Below are 18,689 nucleotides of genomic sequence, written 5' to 3' on the forward strand. Positions count from 1 at the left end.
ACCCTGATTATCTCCCAACACCTCCTCCCCTCACTCCTGAGAGCTCTACAGGTTTTAGTTGGATGTGAATTCAGTGCGAATCACTAATATAACATGGCATCCATAACAAGTCAGTTTGTTTAGGACTAGGAAGATGATGACCTTTTGTATTTCCTGCCCCTTTAAGACTGCTGGTAATAATATGGCTAGCACATACTGGAGTTATCTGTAAGAGATAAGCTCCTTCTCCATGCATAGATTGCACAGTTCTGTGAGATTTCTATGTCTAGTGGTAGTCCCTTTTTTGGACAGTATTCCTGTTTCCTTTTTCTGGCTAGAAACCAATCTTTCACCTCAGTGTCCAGCTGGCCCCTCAAAAGAAACATGTCCCAAACAGAATTCATCATCCTTTGGCTATAATCTGCCTTTATTATTTCCTCTTTCTGGTGCCTTATGTCCAATTAGTTGCTCAATCTTGTCAATTTTACCTGGATAGTATTTCTTTGATTTGTTCTCTACTTTCAACTCCAACTGCCACCACCTTCAGGCAGACCCTTGGTATCACATATTTGGACTATTGTAATCAACTCCTATTCTTTTCTCTCAGATTCTAGTTTATCATTTTACATTATTCTCCCTCATATAGTCTATGTTCTGTTTCCTTCTCCATTGTCTGTATTCACTCCTGCAGACTGCCCTTCATTCCTGGAATATACTTTGTCCTCACTTCTACCTTGAAATCCTTCAAGATTCAGCTTTACTTGTAACTTTTCCATGAAATCTTCCTAGACTGTCTCCCTTCACAATAACCCCAAAAACCTTTCTCACATTTTTCTAAGGTACTCAGTCTGAATTTCTCCTTTATGATATACAAATATGTATAAGGTTTCCTATTTCCCATTATTACATTAGATTTTAAAGTTACCTTCAAGGTAGGATCTTCATTCATTCTTTTTTTTTTTCCTTTTCTAATACCTAATATAGTGAAGGGTTATTTGAGATGATTTTAAGGGCTTTTCTAACTTATTTTATGATTAATATAACTGAGCTAAATGAATTTCTTTGGGGGAAAAGAATAAGGGAACAAGCATTATTAAGCACCTTTTATGTGCCAGGTGTTATGCTAAGTACTTTGCATACATTGTTATCCCATTTGATTCTCACAACGACCCTGTGAGTTAGATGCTATTATATTCCTCATTTACCAAGTGATAAAACTGAAGCAAACAGGGGCTTAGTGACTTGCTTAGGATCAAACAGATAAATGTCAGAGGTCATATTTGAACTTTATGATTTTAGACCCAGCATTCAATCCACTAAATCACCCAAAGGATCATTCTCTGTTAGTTAAGATTGTTTCTTGAATGCAGTTTCAAAGTGTTTTCAAAATAAAATTTGTTTTAAAAAATATATTATTTTTAAAAATCCCTCTGTGAATGCATGTTATAATGGGACTTTTCTAGACATCCATTTAACATTATGAAAGTTATGATGATATTTACTTATGGGATAAGGATGAAATTTCCAAGAAACTAAGAATTTTTGTTATGCCAGCCAGAATATACATCAAATAACATATTGGGGTCTTAACACCTGATATTTCTGCTCTTGTCCTTGGTTTCTTAGAACACATTCAGATTTTTGATTAACACTTTTTAAAATTGTCCTATCATTTGCACATTTATTTTTTTGCACTTTATTCAAAATATAGTCAAATTTTGTCTTGCCAGCAAAACAAAATCTGATAACTTATATAATAATAGAATTTTAGCCAAATTTACTTTTTTCTTCCTAAGTAGTTCAGTCTCTCTTTCCAAGATATTGACCACAGCATCCCTGTATCTAAAATGTACATTTTTGATGTACAATTGCATACAATGTGCAATATTTTTCTCTTACCAAGGACTGTTTCCCATGGTAAATGTTCTTCCAAGAAACAGAAGGGTTTAACTTAATTGACATTTTATTCTGGAAAATCATCTTTTTCATTTAATTGAACAATAGAGGTATGTTGCAAGAACTTAATATAAGTAAACACCATTAGAATGTGAAAGAATACCTTTCTAACATGTTCAGTTTCTTTCTCATTGCTTATCCCCCCTTCTCTCCCTAATAACCCACATTTATTTTTTGAAATATATTAACAATCCCTTGGGCTTGTGCTTCATATTACTTTTATATGAATTTCATTAAGAACAGGCATCTTCTATTACTGCAGCTCATAGTCTGAAGTAAAAGATAAAATTTGTGTATTTAGGTTAAGCAGTATTAAATTTGCTTTACAACTATTTGACAAGATGAGGCAATATTTTTAGACTATTATAAGGAAAAAAGGGTTTTTTTTTGAAACTGATCTTGATTATTTTAAGGTTGCTACCAATGACATGTTGTTTCTCATGGTATTCTTCCATTCTCTTATTTAATTTTTTACTTCAGTTCCATATTTTTTTGCTTCCTCCTCCACCCATTGAAAAGGCAAGCATTTTGATATTTAATAAACATATGAAGTCCTACAAAACATATCCTATTCTCAAATATGACTGAAGGTGGACTCTTTCATTAACCAGTATGTTATTTTGATTGCTTTGACTCACTTTGTGATTTGAAGTACTTACTAACTTAAAAAAATATATCTTTCAATGATCAAAAATTCATTTTTTCCACCCTTCTACCTCCTTCCATCCACTGAAAAAGAAATATAGAAGTACAAAAAACTGTATCATAAAGCATATTTCTGCAAAATATACAAGGTATTACTAATATATGAATTTCTACCTTTAGAAATAAGACTGAGTGATCAATGAAGCCAACATTATTATTTTTGCTGTTATTATTTCTTTCAATTTTAGGGAAACCCTATTTAGAGAAAATTCTAAGTTAAAGAAACATATTAAGTACAGTTTATTTTTCCTTTTTCCTTTCATATTAATACCTATATTGGACATTACCTCATAGACAGAGCCTATTAAATATAGGCTGAAAGATACTCATCAAAAGTGTAGAAGGTTCCCCCTCCTCTTTTTCCTTTATTTAACCAGAAGGTTTTGCCCTCTCTTTCCCTATGATAAAGGTACTTTTTTCAAGGTTGTTCTCAGGATATTGGTTTTTGAGCACTCGCTTCATCCTGAGGTTAACTATTACTTTCCAATGCTGCTGATTACTGATTACATATTATCTTGAGGTGAATTATGAGAAACAGAGCATAGAGATTTCTCCCCAGGTCAATGAGTATTTATGTCTAAATATGCCAAGGGTCTCAAATGTGTGTCTTTTAACTGGACCTGAGCTCTTTGGCCAGTTAGCATTCTTAAACCTTCAAAGGGAAAAGGGAGATTGTGACTTGATAACAGCTGAGCCAGCAATGCTTCTGCTTTATGTAAACAGCAGGGACCCAGCCTCAAATTGCAGAGTTTACTGTATGTGTCCTTCAACCCTGACCTAGATTCTAACACTTGCATTAGGATGGAGAAGGCTGATGGAGTAACAGAAATTTGACAGACCTTGAGAGAGCCTAGCAAGCTTTCATACCTTTTGTGCTCCACTAATCTAGATCCTCAATAATTCCACCTGGAGAAAGAGAGACAGAGAGAGAAAAAGAGAGAGAGACACAGAGAAGAATGAGAATGTTTGCTTTTATCTTTTAATGGTATAGAACTAAAATTTACCACGTAATCATTCATTAGGAGAACATGTGCTACTAAGTCTTGGAGAAGGGGCAGGAGAATGTACTTAGCTCTCCTAACCTTGATAGCTTTGAAATTAACCTTCTACGCTTAGGACATCTGATAATAAGGATGGAAATATTGTGGTAACTTGCCCTACCCAGGAGTAAAAGGCAAGTTGAATTTGGTAACAGGATTACTTTTTCAGAATTTTGATAGGCATATTAAATGTGTCTTTGTCAAAAAGCCTGTTACTGGAAAGGTGTTCATGAGCTGATAGGAACCTTTAGGAAAAAAAAAAAAACCAAGGCAGAGTATAGCACTTCCCTTGCCTGTTTTAATTCAGCTTATGGCTGAAATTGCTTTTTGACTGCCATATCACATTTTTGATTCACATTTATCTTCCAGTCCATTAAGACCTCCACATCTTTCACACAAATTGGGATCTAGCCAAGACTCCTATTTTGTTCTTGTAAAATTTATTTTTTTTTGAACCCAAACTTTCTTTCCATGCTAATACAGAGGTTTCTCTATTAAATTTCATCTTATTAGACTCAGTCTTTTATTCTAGCCATCATTTTTTTTTTTTAGATTCTAATTCTATTATCTGACATGTTCAGTTGCATGTCATCTACAAATATGATAAATATCACATATATACTTTCATTCAGGTTCATTTGGGAAATTTTGTGGTGAGAATTTTAAAAAAAGAAAAGGGGAAAAAAAAGACAAAGTTAGGGTCTCAATTTTCTGAGTTAGTTTTTCCACTAAGAGGGTAAATAGTATTAAACTTAAAGTTTTATAGAATCTGTGATCATAAATATTGAACTGGAAGGGATACCTTCAGAGGTTATCTTATGCTACATAAAAATGTGGATAACACAGGATCCAGGACAGATTTCACTAACAACTTCCCTCATGTTTATGTAGAGCTATCAACGGTTATTCTCTGATTCTGATTGATTGTCAATTCTGTATCCACCTGCCCTTTAGTCTGTAAATTGCCCATAAGGATAATCCAAAAGCTTTGGTCAAATATTTTGCCAGAATGTAAGTCAGTGATCCTGAATGACCAGAATCTAGGTTTGAATAGCATTTCCCCTTGTTGCTACCTTAAAGAAATAGGGCCACATGTTTTAGATTCCTCAGAATTCAATTAGTATATGTATTGATCCATTTTCTTCCCCCTGCTTTTAGTGTTCTGGAATACAAGTTTTAAAAGAACTTTTGCCACAAATGGGCTCAGACCTTTGTGGGCACTATTTTTATTACTTGCAATCAATAATTGTCTGTACTGAGCCAATAAATAGAAAAGAAACATCCTCTTTAAAAAAAACATAATACAGCAATATGTTAGTAAACATTGAACTTTTTTGTTCAATTCAGCAAGTATTTATTAAACTCTTAATATGTGCAAGGCTCTCCTCTGAATGCTGAAGATCCAGAGATAAAACCAAAAATAATTTCTGTACTAAAGGGCTAAGTGATTCTTTTTTTTTTTTTTTTTTTTTTTTGCATCATATGATATAGGGTAATTTTTTCTTTGATTTTTATATATTTTCACAACTTTTAGGGACATAAACATCCTTGCTTTATCTTAACTGATTTCATGAAATTTTGAATTTAATTTTTATTTTATAGTTGCTATTATTAATTAATCTAAAACAAACCCAATTTCTTCATTTCTTTATATTTTGTTGACTAATATTTATGGCTGCTTCTCTTTGAGTACTTGTAACAAGGCTTCTAGTTTAATTTGTAAGAAAATAAGCATACTTCTTGCATTTTCAGTTTCTTTATACTGTGTATATTGATTACACAAAATGACAAACAAAATTCTTTTATTGAGCCAAAACAACAACAACAAAAAGCTTAGTTTTAAAAATTTCAAACAATATGTTGGGCATTAGGTTTAAATGTAAATGCTTTTAATCCTTGAGGGAATAAGGTTCATTTTCCTGGGGAATTTTCTTTGTCAGAATTTTTTTTAAAGGCTGGCAATTAGGATCTTCCAATCTTCTGAGTTAATTTCTCCACTTACAAAGTGGATATTATTAAACTTAAGATTTTGTAGAATCAATGGTAAACGATCTTGAACTGTAAGGGACTATTAAGAATAAAATCTTCATTTCATAGGTAAGAATTTTGTTGGAAAAAACTTTAAAGAATGTGGTACTTAAATGAATCCATAAGATCAAGAATTATTTGAAGAACTATAGACATGTGAAAATAACTTGCCATGTCTTAGCAGAAAATCTCATGCTACATTTAAAATTATATCCCAGGTGATTCTAGAGGAAATGGTTAAAATAGGAATATGTTTTGTTTTTTTTTTTTTCTATTCTTGATCTGCAAGCTAACATAGGCCAGAAATATGTCAATTAAATGACTGAACTATATTGGGAATCACTGGAATTTACTAATAGAAAACAGAAACTATCACCTTGAAGTCCTGAATATGAACTTCAAGTAACAATGGGGGGAAAAAATTTTTGATCTCTGAAAAATGTGATCAAAAAGCAGGAACAAACACTATTCTCTTTTCTCATCAGATATTAGTTTTAAAGACTTTATGTTATTCTTTTTAAAAAATCAGTTTATGATTTTAATAGTATTTTAATTTTTTGAATACATGCAAAGATAGTTTTCAACATTCACCTTTGCAAAACCTTGTGCTCCAAATTTTTTTCTCTCTTACCCCTTTCCCCTCTCCCCAGTACAGTAAGCAATCTGATATAGGTCAAACATATGCAATTCTTCTAAATATATTTCCATATTCATAATGCTGTGCAAAAAAAAATCAGATTCAAAGGGAAGAAAACACGAAAAAGAAAAAAAAGCAAGCAAACAACAACAACAAAGCGAAAATACTATGCTTTGATCCATATTCTGTCTCTGTAGTTCTTTCTATGGATGTGGATGGTACTTTGTATCACAAGACTTTGTTATCCTAAGAAAATTCCAACAGATTCATGTGATTTAAAAAAAAAAATTCTACTTTTTCATTTGTTACATTTTAATTTGTACCAAAAAATACTATTGTAGCTATTTTATGGATTAAGGAAGGTCTGAAAACTCAAGCAGAGTTCTGGATTTGTTATTGAGTTATTTGCGACCTTGAGGAAGGCATTTTAAGTCCAATTCTTCTCTAATTCCTCTAGTGATAATAGCTAACATTTATCTAGTCTTAAGTTTGATAAGTGCTTTACATATAGTATCTCATTTCATCCTTAAAACAACTCTGTGACAAGAGTGCTGTTATTCTTCCTATTTTTATAGGTGCAGAAATTGAGGTTGATAGAACCTTTGCCTTGGGCTCTGACAGCTAGTAAATGTCTGAGATAGCATTCAAACTCATTTTTTTCCTGATTGGCTATTGTTTTATGTCACCTCATTGATGCAAGATGGATATAAAAATATTAATACCTGGGACCTAATGTGATCTGACTTTCATGTATCAAATATTTCCTTTTAACAAATGCTTTTTTTTTCTATCAGGAACCAGTGAATAACTTCAGGATGAAATTGAATCTCTCCAGGGTGGTTCAGGGCTGTCGCCTTGGAACATTAAATAACCTGGGAAAGAAAGGGGACCGCACCATGGAGTTTCCAGGTTGCCTGCTGTATACCAGAACTGGATCAGCTCCACATCTGACTCATGACACGTTGCAGGTCATCAGTGGGATTCCAGTCATGACTCAACTCACCTTGTCTTCATTGTAAATATTGGGCCTCATTACATCTGTTATTATAAATAACAAGCTTAAAGTAATCATTGCAGGCTGTTTGGTATCTAAGACCCGTGTTCTTTATGCAGACATGTAGATGTGAGGTTTGTTTCAGTTCAACAGACATTTATGAAGGGTCCACTGTATGTAAGGTTTGAACTAGGTTCTGGGTATACAGCAACTGCTGCCTTCAAAGATATTACCTTCTATTGGAGAATCATGTCGTTTATAGAACAAGATAATAAAACCTCACATTTATATAGTGCCTTAAGGTTTGCAAAAGTTATTTAATATTAGTATTGTTTTATGGGTCTTTGCAACAAATGAGAAAACTCAGCCTCAGAGATATGAAGTGACTTGCTAAAGCTTCCATAGTTAGGAAGTATCAGAGGCAAAACAAAACAACCTCAGTTCTTTTTTTTTTTCTTTAAGAAAAATTTTAAAGCTTTTTATTTTCAAAACATGCACAGATAATTTTTCAACATTGACCCTTGCATGACCTTGTGTCTCAAATTTTCCCTTCCTTCTCCCCTTCCCTCCCCTAGATGGCAAGCAATCCAATATGTGTTATATGTGTTAAAATATATGTTAAATCCAGTATGTATAAACATATTTATATAATTCTCTTTCTTCACAAGAAAAATCAGATCAGAAAGGAAAGAAAATGAGTAAGAAAACAACAAAAAGAGTGAAAATGCTATGTTGTGATCCACACTCAGTTCCCACAGTCCTCTCTCTGCATGTACATGGCTCTCTTCATCACAAGATCATTGGAACTGGTATCAATCATCTCAAAACTTCAGTTCTTAACTTTAAGTTCAGCATATTACATGTATGACTTGAAAAAAAAGATAGCAGTGAAAATAAGAAATTTGGGAAAACTTTGCAAAGGATGTGGCACCTAAATTGAACTTTGATGATAAAGATTCTGAAAGGTAGAAGGAATGTACCTTAGAGATAATGGACAATTTATGGCAATATATAGAGGTGGGAATACAAAGTATAAGTTTGAATAAGAGTCAGAGCAGAGAAGTGCTGGCAAAACTGGTCTAGTTCATCCAGTATAATTGGGAAATGTTAAATATAAATAAAAATACAGTTCAGTAGTTTCAGTTCTGGCCCAATTCTTTGTGACCCTGTTTGGGGTTTTCTTGGCAAAGATGCTGGAGTGGTTTGCTATTTCCTTCTCTGGCTCATTTAACAGATGGAGAAACTTAGGCAACTGGCCCAGTGTCAGCTAGGAAGTATCTGAGGCCAGATGAACTTAGAGCTTCTTGAGTCCAGGCCTGGCATTCTATCTACTGTACCACTGTACAAGATAGATAATGTTAATTTGAAGCTAAGTCAACATGTTGCCACCAGAGTCTACTTATATTTGAATTTGACACCTGTGGGCTAGAACATTAGTGGAAAGGATGACAGGTAGGTGGTACAATGAATAGAGTGCTGGATCTGGAGTTAGGAAGACTTAATTCCTCTCTAGCCGCCCACAATTATTAGCTGTGTGATTGTCTTCCTCATTTGTAAAATGTGCATAGTATCTCCCTCCCAGGATTGTTGTGAGGAACCAGTGCGATGATATTAGTAAAGCATTTCGTACAATGCCTGGCATATGCTAGGAAACATTATAAAAATATTATAAATATTGTAAAAAGTAATATTATTAAAATAGTATCATTATTAAATACATAACTGAATATGTAATATATAATATAATATACAAATCAATATATGTAATGTAATACAAAATGTTAGAATGACAGATCCTATAATAATCTTATAATATGTGTAATATATATGTATAATAATGATTATAATATTAATAACTAGCATTTACATTGCACCTACTATATTCCAGGAACTTTACTGAGAATTATGGAGGTAAGAAATATCTGGAAAGGTAGACCAAACTGTGAAGAGTTTTAAGTACTGAATTGGTACTTAAATATTTTAGTCTATAGGCAAATAGGAAGACACTGAATGTTAACTTTAATTAAGGTGTCATAAAATTTTCACCTCTGGGGTACAAAAGTAGTTTCAAGATATTGACACTGATCTAACAATAAATAATAGCATTATTACTTGGTGATTCAAGAAAAGAGTGAGGAAGAAGTATAAACCCAAGGCAAGCAATAGACCTTTTTCCAACTTAGCAAGCCCAGCCTGTTTTGGAATTTATCAAAATTCCCTTGACAAGCTGTAAGTCATGTTTGGTTATCTCTGAAGCAAGAAAACTCCACTGGTATCAAGTTTAAGCTGTAAGAACTAAATCTGACTTCCCTTTTGACCCTGTCCTAGATTCTTGTTTTAGAATATGTCTGTAGTATCAAAAGAAAGATAATAAGGGCCAAGGTCTGAGTTACACTGTACCCTCTGTTCCTATATATGTTGACCTAGTAGAGAACTGAAGAGCCAGCCTCAGAATTCGAGGTCCCTGACTAGCTTTTGAGATGGTTCAAACCTGAGCTCAGAGCTGATGCCCCAGGGAAGTTGAAAACCAGCAGAGTAGTTGCTACCATTCACACTGCTTGAAGTTTTTTTCTGCCAATTACTGGCCGCGAAAATTATGTTACAAAGTATCTGTGCCTCACCTGTGGTTTTCTATCCATTCTGTGTCATTTTCATCCCATCACTTTTATGCTCATTGAAGTACTTGACGAATGATCAATTAATTCTCTAGTCTTGTATGAAATAACAATTTTCTAAGGGCGGGAGATAAGAGAAAAGAAAATCCAACTGTCTTAAATCAAAGGGTCTTTGTCTCTTCTGTTTTTACTAAATATGTTGTTTTTGAAGTTTTCATTCACTGGAGATAGCAAAACCTTAGTTTTTACTTTTAAATGGGGCTGACTTTTGTTGCCGTGACATGATTTTGTGTTTGTGTGCTTTTTCTGTCTCATCAAAAACTTGAGCAGATTTTTCTCTAGCTCTTATGTCACCTTTTTTTTTTTTCTTTTTTTTTCTTTTGGTCACAGAGCTGAACACTATGAAATCTTGGAGGAATATAAGGAAGGAATTGGAAAATTTATAGGTAAAAATTGTATATTTAGTATGTGTTTGTTGATATACTAATTTTAGAGTTTGGTAATGCAGGGACAGCTATTTATTTCTGAATATGTGGTAGTATCTTAGCAGTAATTCCTTCATTGCAAACTTAACAGAGACTGTTATTGTCCTAACTTGCCTTCTGTAGGTCTCTCCTTTCATTAACAATTCCTGCTCTGAGAGGAAAGTACTACTTATGTGAAAGGTGTCTGAGGCACAAACATCTATGTGTTGCTTTTTGTTGCTCAGTTTTCTTCTTTCACCAAAAAATAATTGGACACCAATAGCCTTTGTATTTCAGTGAAAGGCTTTGTACAGTATGTTTTTTTCAGATCCCAACCCAACTTAGGAATCAGCAGCAATTTTTGTTATTTTTATACGTGATATCAAACTGCTGTATTCTGGAACTGCCTTCAAGAAAGAGAGCACATGGCAGTTGAATTTCTTAGCTTCTGGTTTTTCTTCTAATTTTCTTCTAATTATTCCCAGAACAATTCCCTCCCCATCTCCTTTTTTTGTTTTTTTTATTAAACTGAAGTAGAAAAAAATGTAGCAGAGTGTCAAAAGTTTTAGAGTTGATATTCTCCATGGGTAACCTAGGTCAAGTGATCCACCTTCCTGCTACCAGATGATTTTTCTCATTTTTTCTTATCTTGGGTTCATAGGAAATCAACATGCATGTTCTGTTATTTTTTTAATTAGTTGAATACAATTACAGCATATTTCAAGTTAACTAATTAGTTTAAGGCCTCAGTTTAATGAGTTGTTATTTAGTCATTTAATAAGTAATACTTATTAAGTAGGGCAGCTAGGTGGCACAGTGGAATGCTTTCCTGGAGTCAGGAAGACTTATCTCCCTGAGTTCAAATCCAGTCTTAAACATGTCCTAGATGTGTGATCCTAGGCAAATCACTTAACTCTACCTCAATTCCTCTTCTGTAAGATGAGATGGGAAAAAAAAGGCAAATCACTCTAGTATCTTTGCCAAGAAAACTCCAAATGGGATCACAGAAAGTTACAATTGAAAACAATTGAGCAACAACAACAAATTTATTAAATAAGTAATTTTTATTGAAATTTATTAAGTGACCAATACTTAGTAAACTGGAGAAACCTCTTTTCTCATGAACATTTCATTATCTGTGTATATCAACCCCTTTAATTTCTTAGGTTTCAATAACTATCAAAACTAATGATAAATTATAAATAATTATTTAAATCTTTACATTATGTTTTTAAACATATTTAAAAAATAAAGCAAAGACTTGGGTAGTTACACATACAGTATGTCAGCTGTGAGAAAGAGCCGTGTCAGAGTCACTTTTAATCCTCATTTCAGCAAATCAGCATTTTGATTTCTCTTACAAATAGAGTCCCACCCTTCAGTTTTCTTGGGATACAGATTAGAGTCTTTTCTCAAGAATTCTCTGTGTTCCTTTGTGAGATAAGGATTAAATTCAGTTCTCTAGAACTCTAGAGAACTTCAGTTCTCTAGAAATGTTATTTTTGTCTTTTTTTTTTTTTCCTGTGTCTTCTCTTTGGCCATCTTAGGTATAGTAGTCTCTCCAAAATGATGATAAGCTCTCATTTTCTTCACAGATTCATTGTAGACAGTTCAGCTGTCACTCCACAATTCCATTCCTTTTAAAGCTACTTTTTGATAGAAACTTTTGAAACTGTCTCATATTTGTATAAATTACATACAAATACAAAGTGGAATATTATTTTCTAGAGCATCTTGGTAGAAGTCTGATGTTTATTTTCTTAATTATCTTTACATAAGAAACGGAAGAATGGTATGGATAATTTAAAACTATAAAGCAAAAAATAATATATCTGGCTTTTGAAGATACTATACACTTTATTTTCTTGGAGAGAGATTTCCAATTTACATTTTCCTTTTTAAAGATTTTTTATTTAATTTTAATTTTAAAATGAGTTTGTTTTCCTTAAACATGTAACTAAATGAAAAAATGGGATGGAAGCCCAGAAGTTTGCTTAGTGGTAGAGGAAATGCATCTATATATATTTTGCTTTCAGTTCTATTCAGATGAGTAGAGGAGAATAAGACTGGATAAAGTAGAACTAATGGAAGAATTATAGGAGTTTCTAGTTAGAAGGTTCTTTAAAGGTTATCTAATACAACCCTCTTAACTTTATAGATAAAGATCAGATTTGATCACTTGCAGAGCCATAATTACATCTCCTAATTCTCAAGTCTAGTATTCTTTATACTTATTTTCCTTTGTGTTTTATTCTGAAGTTTTTTCTTCTCCTTATATTTGAACGTGGGTGTTTCTAATGTCTGGGAAAATCATTGTAAACGAAATAGTGAAGCCACACTATGAAGACCTGATTCAGTTGGATTTAAAAGGCTGAGCATCGACATTTATCTGCTTGTTTCCCGCCTGAGCTCACTTGCTTAATGTTGGGAATTGACAAATATCATCTTTAGAGTAGAATCACAATTGGAACTTAAAACAACTTACTAGATATGAGATTTCTGGTTCCTGCCTTCTTTAGGAAGGTAATTAAGTACTCTGGCTTAAAGGGTATTCTCATCTACCTCTTCTTGGTTTAGAGTAAACATAGATTTTTATTTATATCAATAAAGTGTAGGTTAATAAGTTATTGAAAATAAGAGGTCTATAGTTGCCTTTAACAAATCCAAGCATTGAATCTAAGATGGCAAAACTGTAAAGCTTTTTTTAATGTTTCAGTAAAACAGTTTTGCTCAAGTTTTATTGGCTACTTTAGGGAATTTTTCGTTCTAATTTTAGGTTATTTAAAGTATTTTAAATAGGAATATTTTAGGTTTGGTGTTCCAAAATTGTTTTATTCCTCCAACTCAAGAATTTTAAACTTTTTTTTTTGGTCTGTGCTGGGTCTCTTTGGCAGTCTGGTGGAATCCATGGACTCCTTCCCAGAATATTGTTTTTAAATTCATGAAATAAAACATAGGATTGTAAACTTTATTGAAATTAGATAGTTTAAAAAAAAAACCCAAAACCTAAGATCATAGATCCTAGGTTAAGAACCCCTGCTGTCATAGAAAAATTGTAAGTATCCCAGTGAGCCATTTTTTCTCCTTAAATAAGTGAGTGATTCATCCTTTTATCAAATTCCATGTGTAGCCTAGTTGGAATGGTCCACCTTCCTGCTCCTAGTTTTTGTACTTATTCTCATCTTGAATTTATAACTAATCAACATGTATGTTTTGGTATTTCTTCACTGGTTAATAAAATTATAGTATCTTTCTAATTAATCAATTAGTTTTTTTTTTTTTTTTTTATTATAGCCTTTTATTTACAAGGTCTATGCTTGGGTAATTTTTCAGCATTGACAATTGCAAAACCTTTTGTTCCAACTTTTCCCCTCCTTTTCCCCATCCCTTCCCCCAGATAGCAGGTTGACCAATACATGTTAAATATGTTGAAGTATAAATTAAATACAATATATGTATACATGTCCAAACAGTTATTTTGCTGTACAAAAAGAATCGGACTTTGAAATAGTGTACAATTAACCTGTGAAGGAAATAAAAAATGCAGGCAGACAAAAATAGAGGAATTGGGAGTTCTATGTAGTGGTTCATAGTCATCTTCCAGAGTTCTTTCACTGGGTGTAAAGCTGGTTCAGTTTATTACTGTTCTTTTGGAACTGATTTGGTTCATCTCATTGTTGAAGAGAGCCACGTTCATCAGAATTGATCATCATATAGTATTGTTATTGAAGTATAATAATGATCTCTTGGTCCTGCTCATTTCACCCAGCATCAGTTCATGTAAGTCTCTCCAGGCCTTTCTGAAATCATCCTGTTGGTCATTTCTTACTGAACAATAATATTCCATAACATTCATATACCACAATTTATTCAGCCATTCTCCAATTGATGGACGTCTACTCAGTTGCCAGTTTCTGGCCACTACAAAGAGACCTGCCACAAACATTCATGCACATACGGGTCCCTTTCCCTTCTTTAGTATCTCTTTGGGGTATAAGCCCAGTAGAAACACTGCTGGATCAAAGGGTATGCACAGTTTGATAACTTTTTGAGCATAATTCCAAATCGCTCTCCAGAATGGCTGGATGTATTCAATTCCACCAACAATGTATCAGTGTCCCAGTTTTCCCACATCCCCTCTAACATTCTGCATTATCTTTCCCTGTCATTCTAGCCAATCTGACAGGTGTGTAACGGTATCTCAGAGTTGTCTTAATTTGCATTTCTCTGATTAATAATGACTTGGAGCATCTTTTTATATGGCTAGAAATAGTTTCAATTTCTTCATCTGAGAATTGTCTGTTCATATCCTTTGACCATTTATCAATTCTTGCCTTTCCTCTCTCAATTGCCAGTACCTCTCTTTCAGACTTCCCTGTGTTTAATTACTTTATATTTATTTGAATCTTTTTTAAATACTTATTTCATGTATACTTATCTATGTACTTATTTCCTCCATTAGAATTTAAGCTCCTTGAGAGAAAGGATTGTTTCATTCATTATATCCCTGGCACCTACTATTGTGCTTGGTTCACAGGAACTAATAAACATTTGCTGATTGATTAATTGAAAATTCTAAGTGTTGTATGTCTGAATTTTACCACATTTAGATTTATTTCTAATTGATGAGATTTCATCTATGAGTTTTTGTTTATTTTTTTTCTCCTTTGCATTCATTAATAGAAAATACTGTATTTACAAAATTGTAAAATCATTGACTTAAAATCTTTCGGTTTCTTATTTCTCATTTGGATAGGAATGCCAGAATCAGTTTTCTATTGTTCCCTCCATGATCCTGTCAACACCTGTCCAGCTGGCTACGTAACTAATAAGGTATGTTTTTGTAAGGACCCTGTGAAACCTGCTTTGTACTTGGAAATCTAGACTGCTGTAATCCTAAGATATTAAAGGATTAGATGGAAAAGTTAAAAAAAAAAAAGTAATAAAGTATTAGACTTTTTAAAACTCTGATCTGTTTTTTCTACTTTTTAGAGCCCCTGGCTTTATTGCTACAAATATAAATAAGGTAGTTTATAGTAGGGAATGATAATGTGTATTGGGTGAGAAGGATACGATTGGGCTTTGGCTGGTAAAATACATCTTTCCCCCACCCCCTCGAAATTGGGATTAAGTGACTTGCCCAAGATTACACAGCTAGGACGTGTTAAGTGTCCTCAGATTTGAACTCAGGTCCTCTTGATTTTAGGGCTGGTGCTCTATCCACTGCACCACCTACTGCCCCTGGGTAAACATTCTAAGAAACCTTTTCTTAATAAGTACTATACAATCTTTGATTTCCTTCAGTGGTGATGACCCTTCTATACTTTTTTCATCCTATGCTTTTTTAGGTCCATGTTTTCCCATAAATCCTTCATGGGAGATCTCCTTCACATACAAATGTATGTAAGATGTGACTTTTATCTGGCTAGCTGAAATCAGCTTCTGTGATGACTGGAAGATTCTCTGCAATAGCCAGATGTAAAGTTAGTTGCTCCCAAGAAATCCTTTTTTTTTTTTTTTTTTAACCCTTTGATCTTACATACTTAATTCTCTATAGATTTAGTAATCTCAAAAAAAAAATAGGTAAAAAACAGATTATGTCATGTGCAACCATACACTGTAGAGCTGTGGGTTTCCATTTTCTATGTTTGGTGTCTCTGGACATTATCGAAATATGAAAAGTATTTAAATCAAAGGAGTTGTTATCCATTGAAATGCAGTCTTACATCAGCAATGTAGTGAAGTGTTCCATATAAAAACACATTGACTTTTCTTGAAGCCATATATTCAATATGCTAATAATAGCATCTCCTAAAAGTATCTTGTATTTAATATTGACTAAGATTAGCTAAAACCAAAGAATTTTTTCTTTTTTTTGATTAAATGGATCCAGGATTTCTTTGCTCCCTTTTCCACCAATGCAAATCACAAGTTCCTTACCTCACTCTTGCCCTATTTTTAAATATGTTATCCTTTAAATCCTGCATATGGGATGTGCCCATTGTGCTGGAGTCATTTCTGTTATTCTTTTATTATCTTGGAGATACTGATACATCCCTTGGGCTATCTGTGTATTTTTTACGTCGTATTTTGTTCCACTTAACCAATCTTGCACCTTTTCTGATTGCAAGGGAAGGGAAGGAAGCAAGCATTAAGTCTCTACCATATATGCCAGCTACTGTGCTAAATGCTCTTACAAGTAATTATCTCCTCTTATTCCCAAAACAACCTTGGGAAGGAGGTACTGTTATCATCTTCATTTTATATTTGAGGAAACTGAGGCAGGCAGAGGTGAAGTGACTTGGCCAAATGCACACAGCTTGTAAATGTCTGAGGCTAGTTTTGAACTCAAAGCCACCTTGATTCCAGGTCCAGTGTTCTATTCTCTACCCCATCAGGTGGCTACCTTCATCCAGGGCCATTCCCAGTTGTCCTGATTTCTATCTGGCCCCTGGACCCAGGTGGCTGAGGGGAAGGTGAGGCAGATGACCTTGCCCAGCCTCCCTCACTCAAATCCAACTCATTTGCATCCCATGGCATCGCCTCCCTGAAGTCATGGTCCTCTTGGAGAATGAAGGACCAATAATAACGGCCACAGGTGACTACCTCTGTGGTGTGGAAGGGAAGAGAAAGTATAAGAGGCCGTTCTTCCACCTCATCTGTTCAGGAGATTGTATTGTTATTATCATCTCAAAGGTGAAGGAGGTTTGAATTCAGTATTATGGCATAATGTCACGGGATTTTTATTTAGGGTGGTTGCTTGTTAGCCATCAGCTGTGCTCTCTAAGACTTTGTGCTTTCTTCCTGACAGTCTGTGTCTGTGTGGGGTGTTGGAGGGCGCCTAGAAATGACTGCAGCCAAGTTCATGGCAATTCAGCAGGCCCTTCAGCCAGACTGGTTTCAGTGCCTGTCAGATGGAGAGGCTTTGTGTGGGGAGGTCTTCTCTGCCAAAAGGGCCCGGAAGTCTGTGGATCGGTCCCTAGCTTTCCTAGATGAGTGTCTAAAGCTCCAGGAACAGTCTGAGGTAAGACTAAATCCAGATATACCTCATGGAGGGGAATTGCTTCCTTGCTCTCCTGGCGAAGAGCTTAGGCAGCAACTCAGGGTATCTCATGTGGAAAAAAGAAGATACCACAGGAGACTGGTTGCTTTGTAATTGTTTACTGCCTCTGCAAATTGTCAGCAGTCTTCCCGTTTGCATCATCAAAGTACTTCCAGGGCAGTTTAGTAGGAAAGCACTGAATCTGGAAGTCAAAGGAAGTGCATTGGAATTCTGACTCTGCCCCTTATGAACTCTTCTAGTTCTCAGTTTCTTCACCTGTAAAAAGAGATCTTGATAATGGGTTCTGAATCCTGTCCATTGTCTCTGCATTGAGCTCAAGGGTTTTCTAAATTTGAATAGAGAAAAATTTTTTTTTATTAATTTTACTAACCTTTGGTTTCCTTTATATTCCTTTGTACTCTATTTTAGGCATTTAAAAATACTATTCTGAGAAGGGATCCATAGCCTTTAGCAGATTGCCAAAAGGTCCATGATACAAAATAGATTAAGAACCCCTGATCTAGAGGATTCAAGAACCCTGCTAAATGTGATGCAGGTTATTGTAAAGTATAAGATGCCCCTGAATTCAGTGAGTTGTATATTCTAATTGGACAGACAAATCTTAATAGTCATGAAATATTTAATTGTTTGGAGATGACACAGCATAGTGAAAAGAATAAAGAGTACTACCGAGTTCTCTAATCTCTAGCTTTTCTGAATCTCATTTTTTCCCCCTTGAACATGAGAGGAATTGACAAGATAATCTTTAAGATATCTTCTACCCCTTTAGTGTGCTGTCATTTTGTGGCTCTTAAACAATCTCCCAAGAGCTCGCTTTACTAGATAGAGAATTCAAGTAGAGAGGAAGAAGGTGGGCCTTTTATGTGCGGAGAAGAGCAGAACTGAAAATGTGAATGTCATGATGAAACATAACTTCTTTCTTCTGTATCTCTGACCCTACTCCCCCAAAATCCATGTTTTTCCTTCCTAGGGCTTGTTGTTGGTCTATCCATTCTCATTTTCTGCAATAATTATCTATGGGAACTATCCCATATGCTGCAGTACTAGATACAGGGGACAGACCAGTGTAAATGTTGTGTACTTCTATAGATATGACATTTCACCCGTTAATCAACTTCTAAATTTTTAGGGTGATTTTTCAGTGATTTTTTAAAAAACTAGGCCAGAACAGATACTAAAATGCCTCTCTACTTCTTCTAGGATCTAAG

The 18,689-nt window shown here is 34.2% G+C and overlaps 1 protein-coding gene across 2 annotated transcripts in view; it reads left to right on the plus strand.

Annotated features, from left to right (window-relative positions):
• QTRT2 (queuine tRNA-ribosyltransferase accessory subunit 2) overlaps positions 1 to 18,689 on the plus strand; it is a 49,621-nt gene that overhangs the window by 5,783 nt on the left and 25,149 nt on the right. For both annotated transcript variants that reach the window (XM_051985320.1, XM_051985318.1), the window contains exons 2-5: positions 7,140 to 7,360; positions 10,345 to 10,400; positions 15,175 to 15,251; positions 17,230 to 17,442. In XM_051985320.1, the coding sequence (XP_051841280.1) occupies positions 7,161 to 7,360; positions 10,345 to 10,400; positions 15,175 to 15,251; positions 17,230 to 17,442 (546 nt within the window). In that variant the 5' untranslated portion in view covers positions 7,140 to 7,160. The remainder of the gene's footprint in view (positions 1 to 7,139; positions 7,361 to 10,344; positions 10,401 to 15,174; positions 15,252 to 17,229; positions 17,443 to 18,689) is intronic.

This window comes from Antechinus flavipes, chromosome 3 (assembly GCF_016432865.1).
Source record: "Antechinus flavipes isolate AdamAnt ecotype Samford, QLD, Australia chromosome 3, AdamAnt_v2, whole genome shotgun sequence".
NCBI classification, from domain to species: domain Eukaryota; kingdom Metazoa; phylum Chordata; class Mammalia; order Dasyuromorphia; family Dasyuridae; genus Antechinus; species Antechinus flavipes.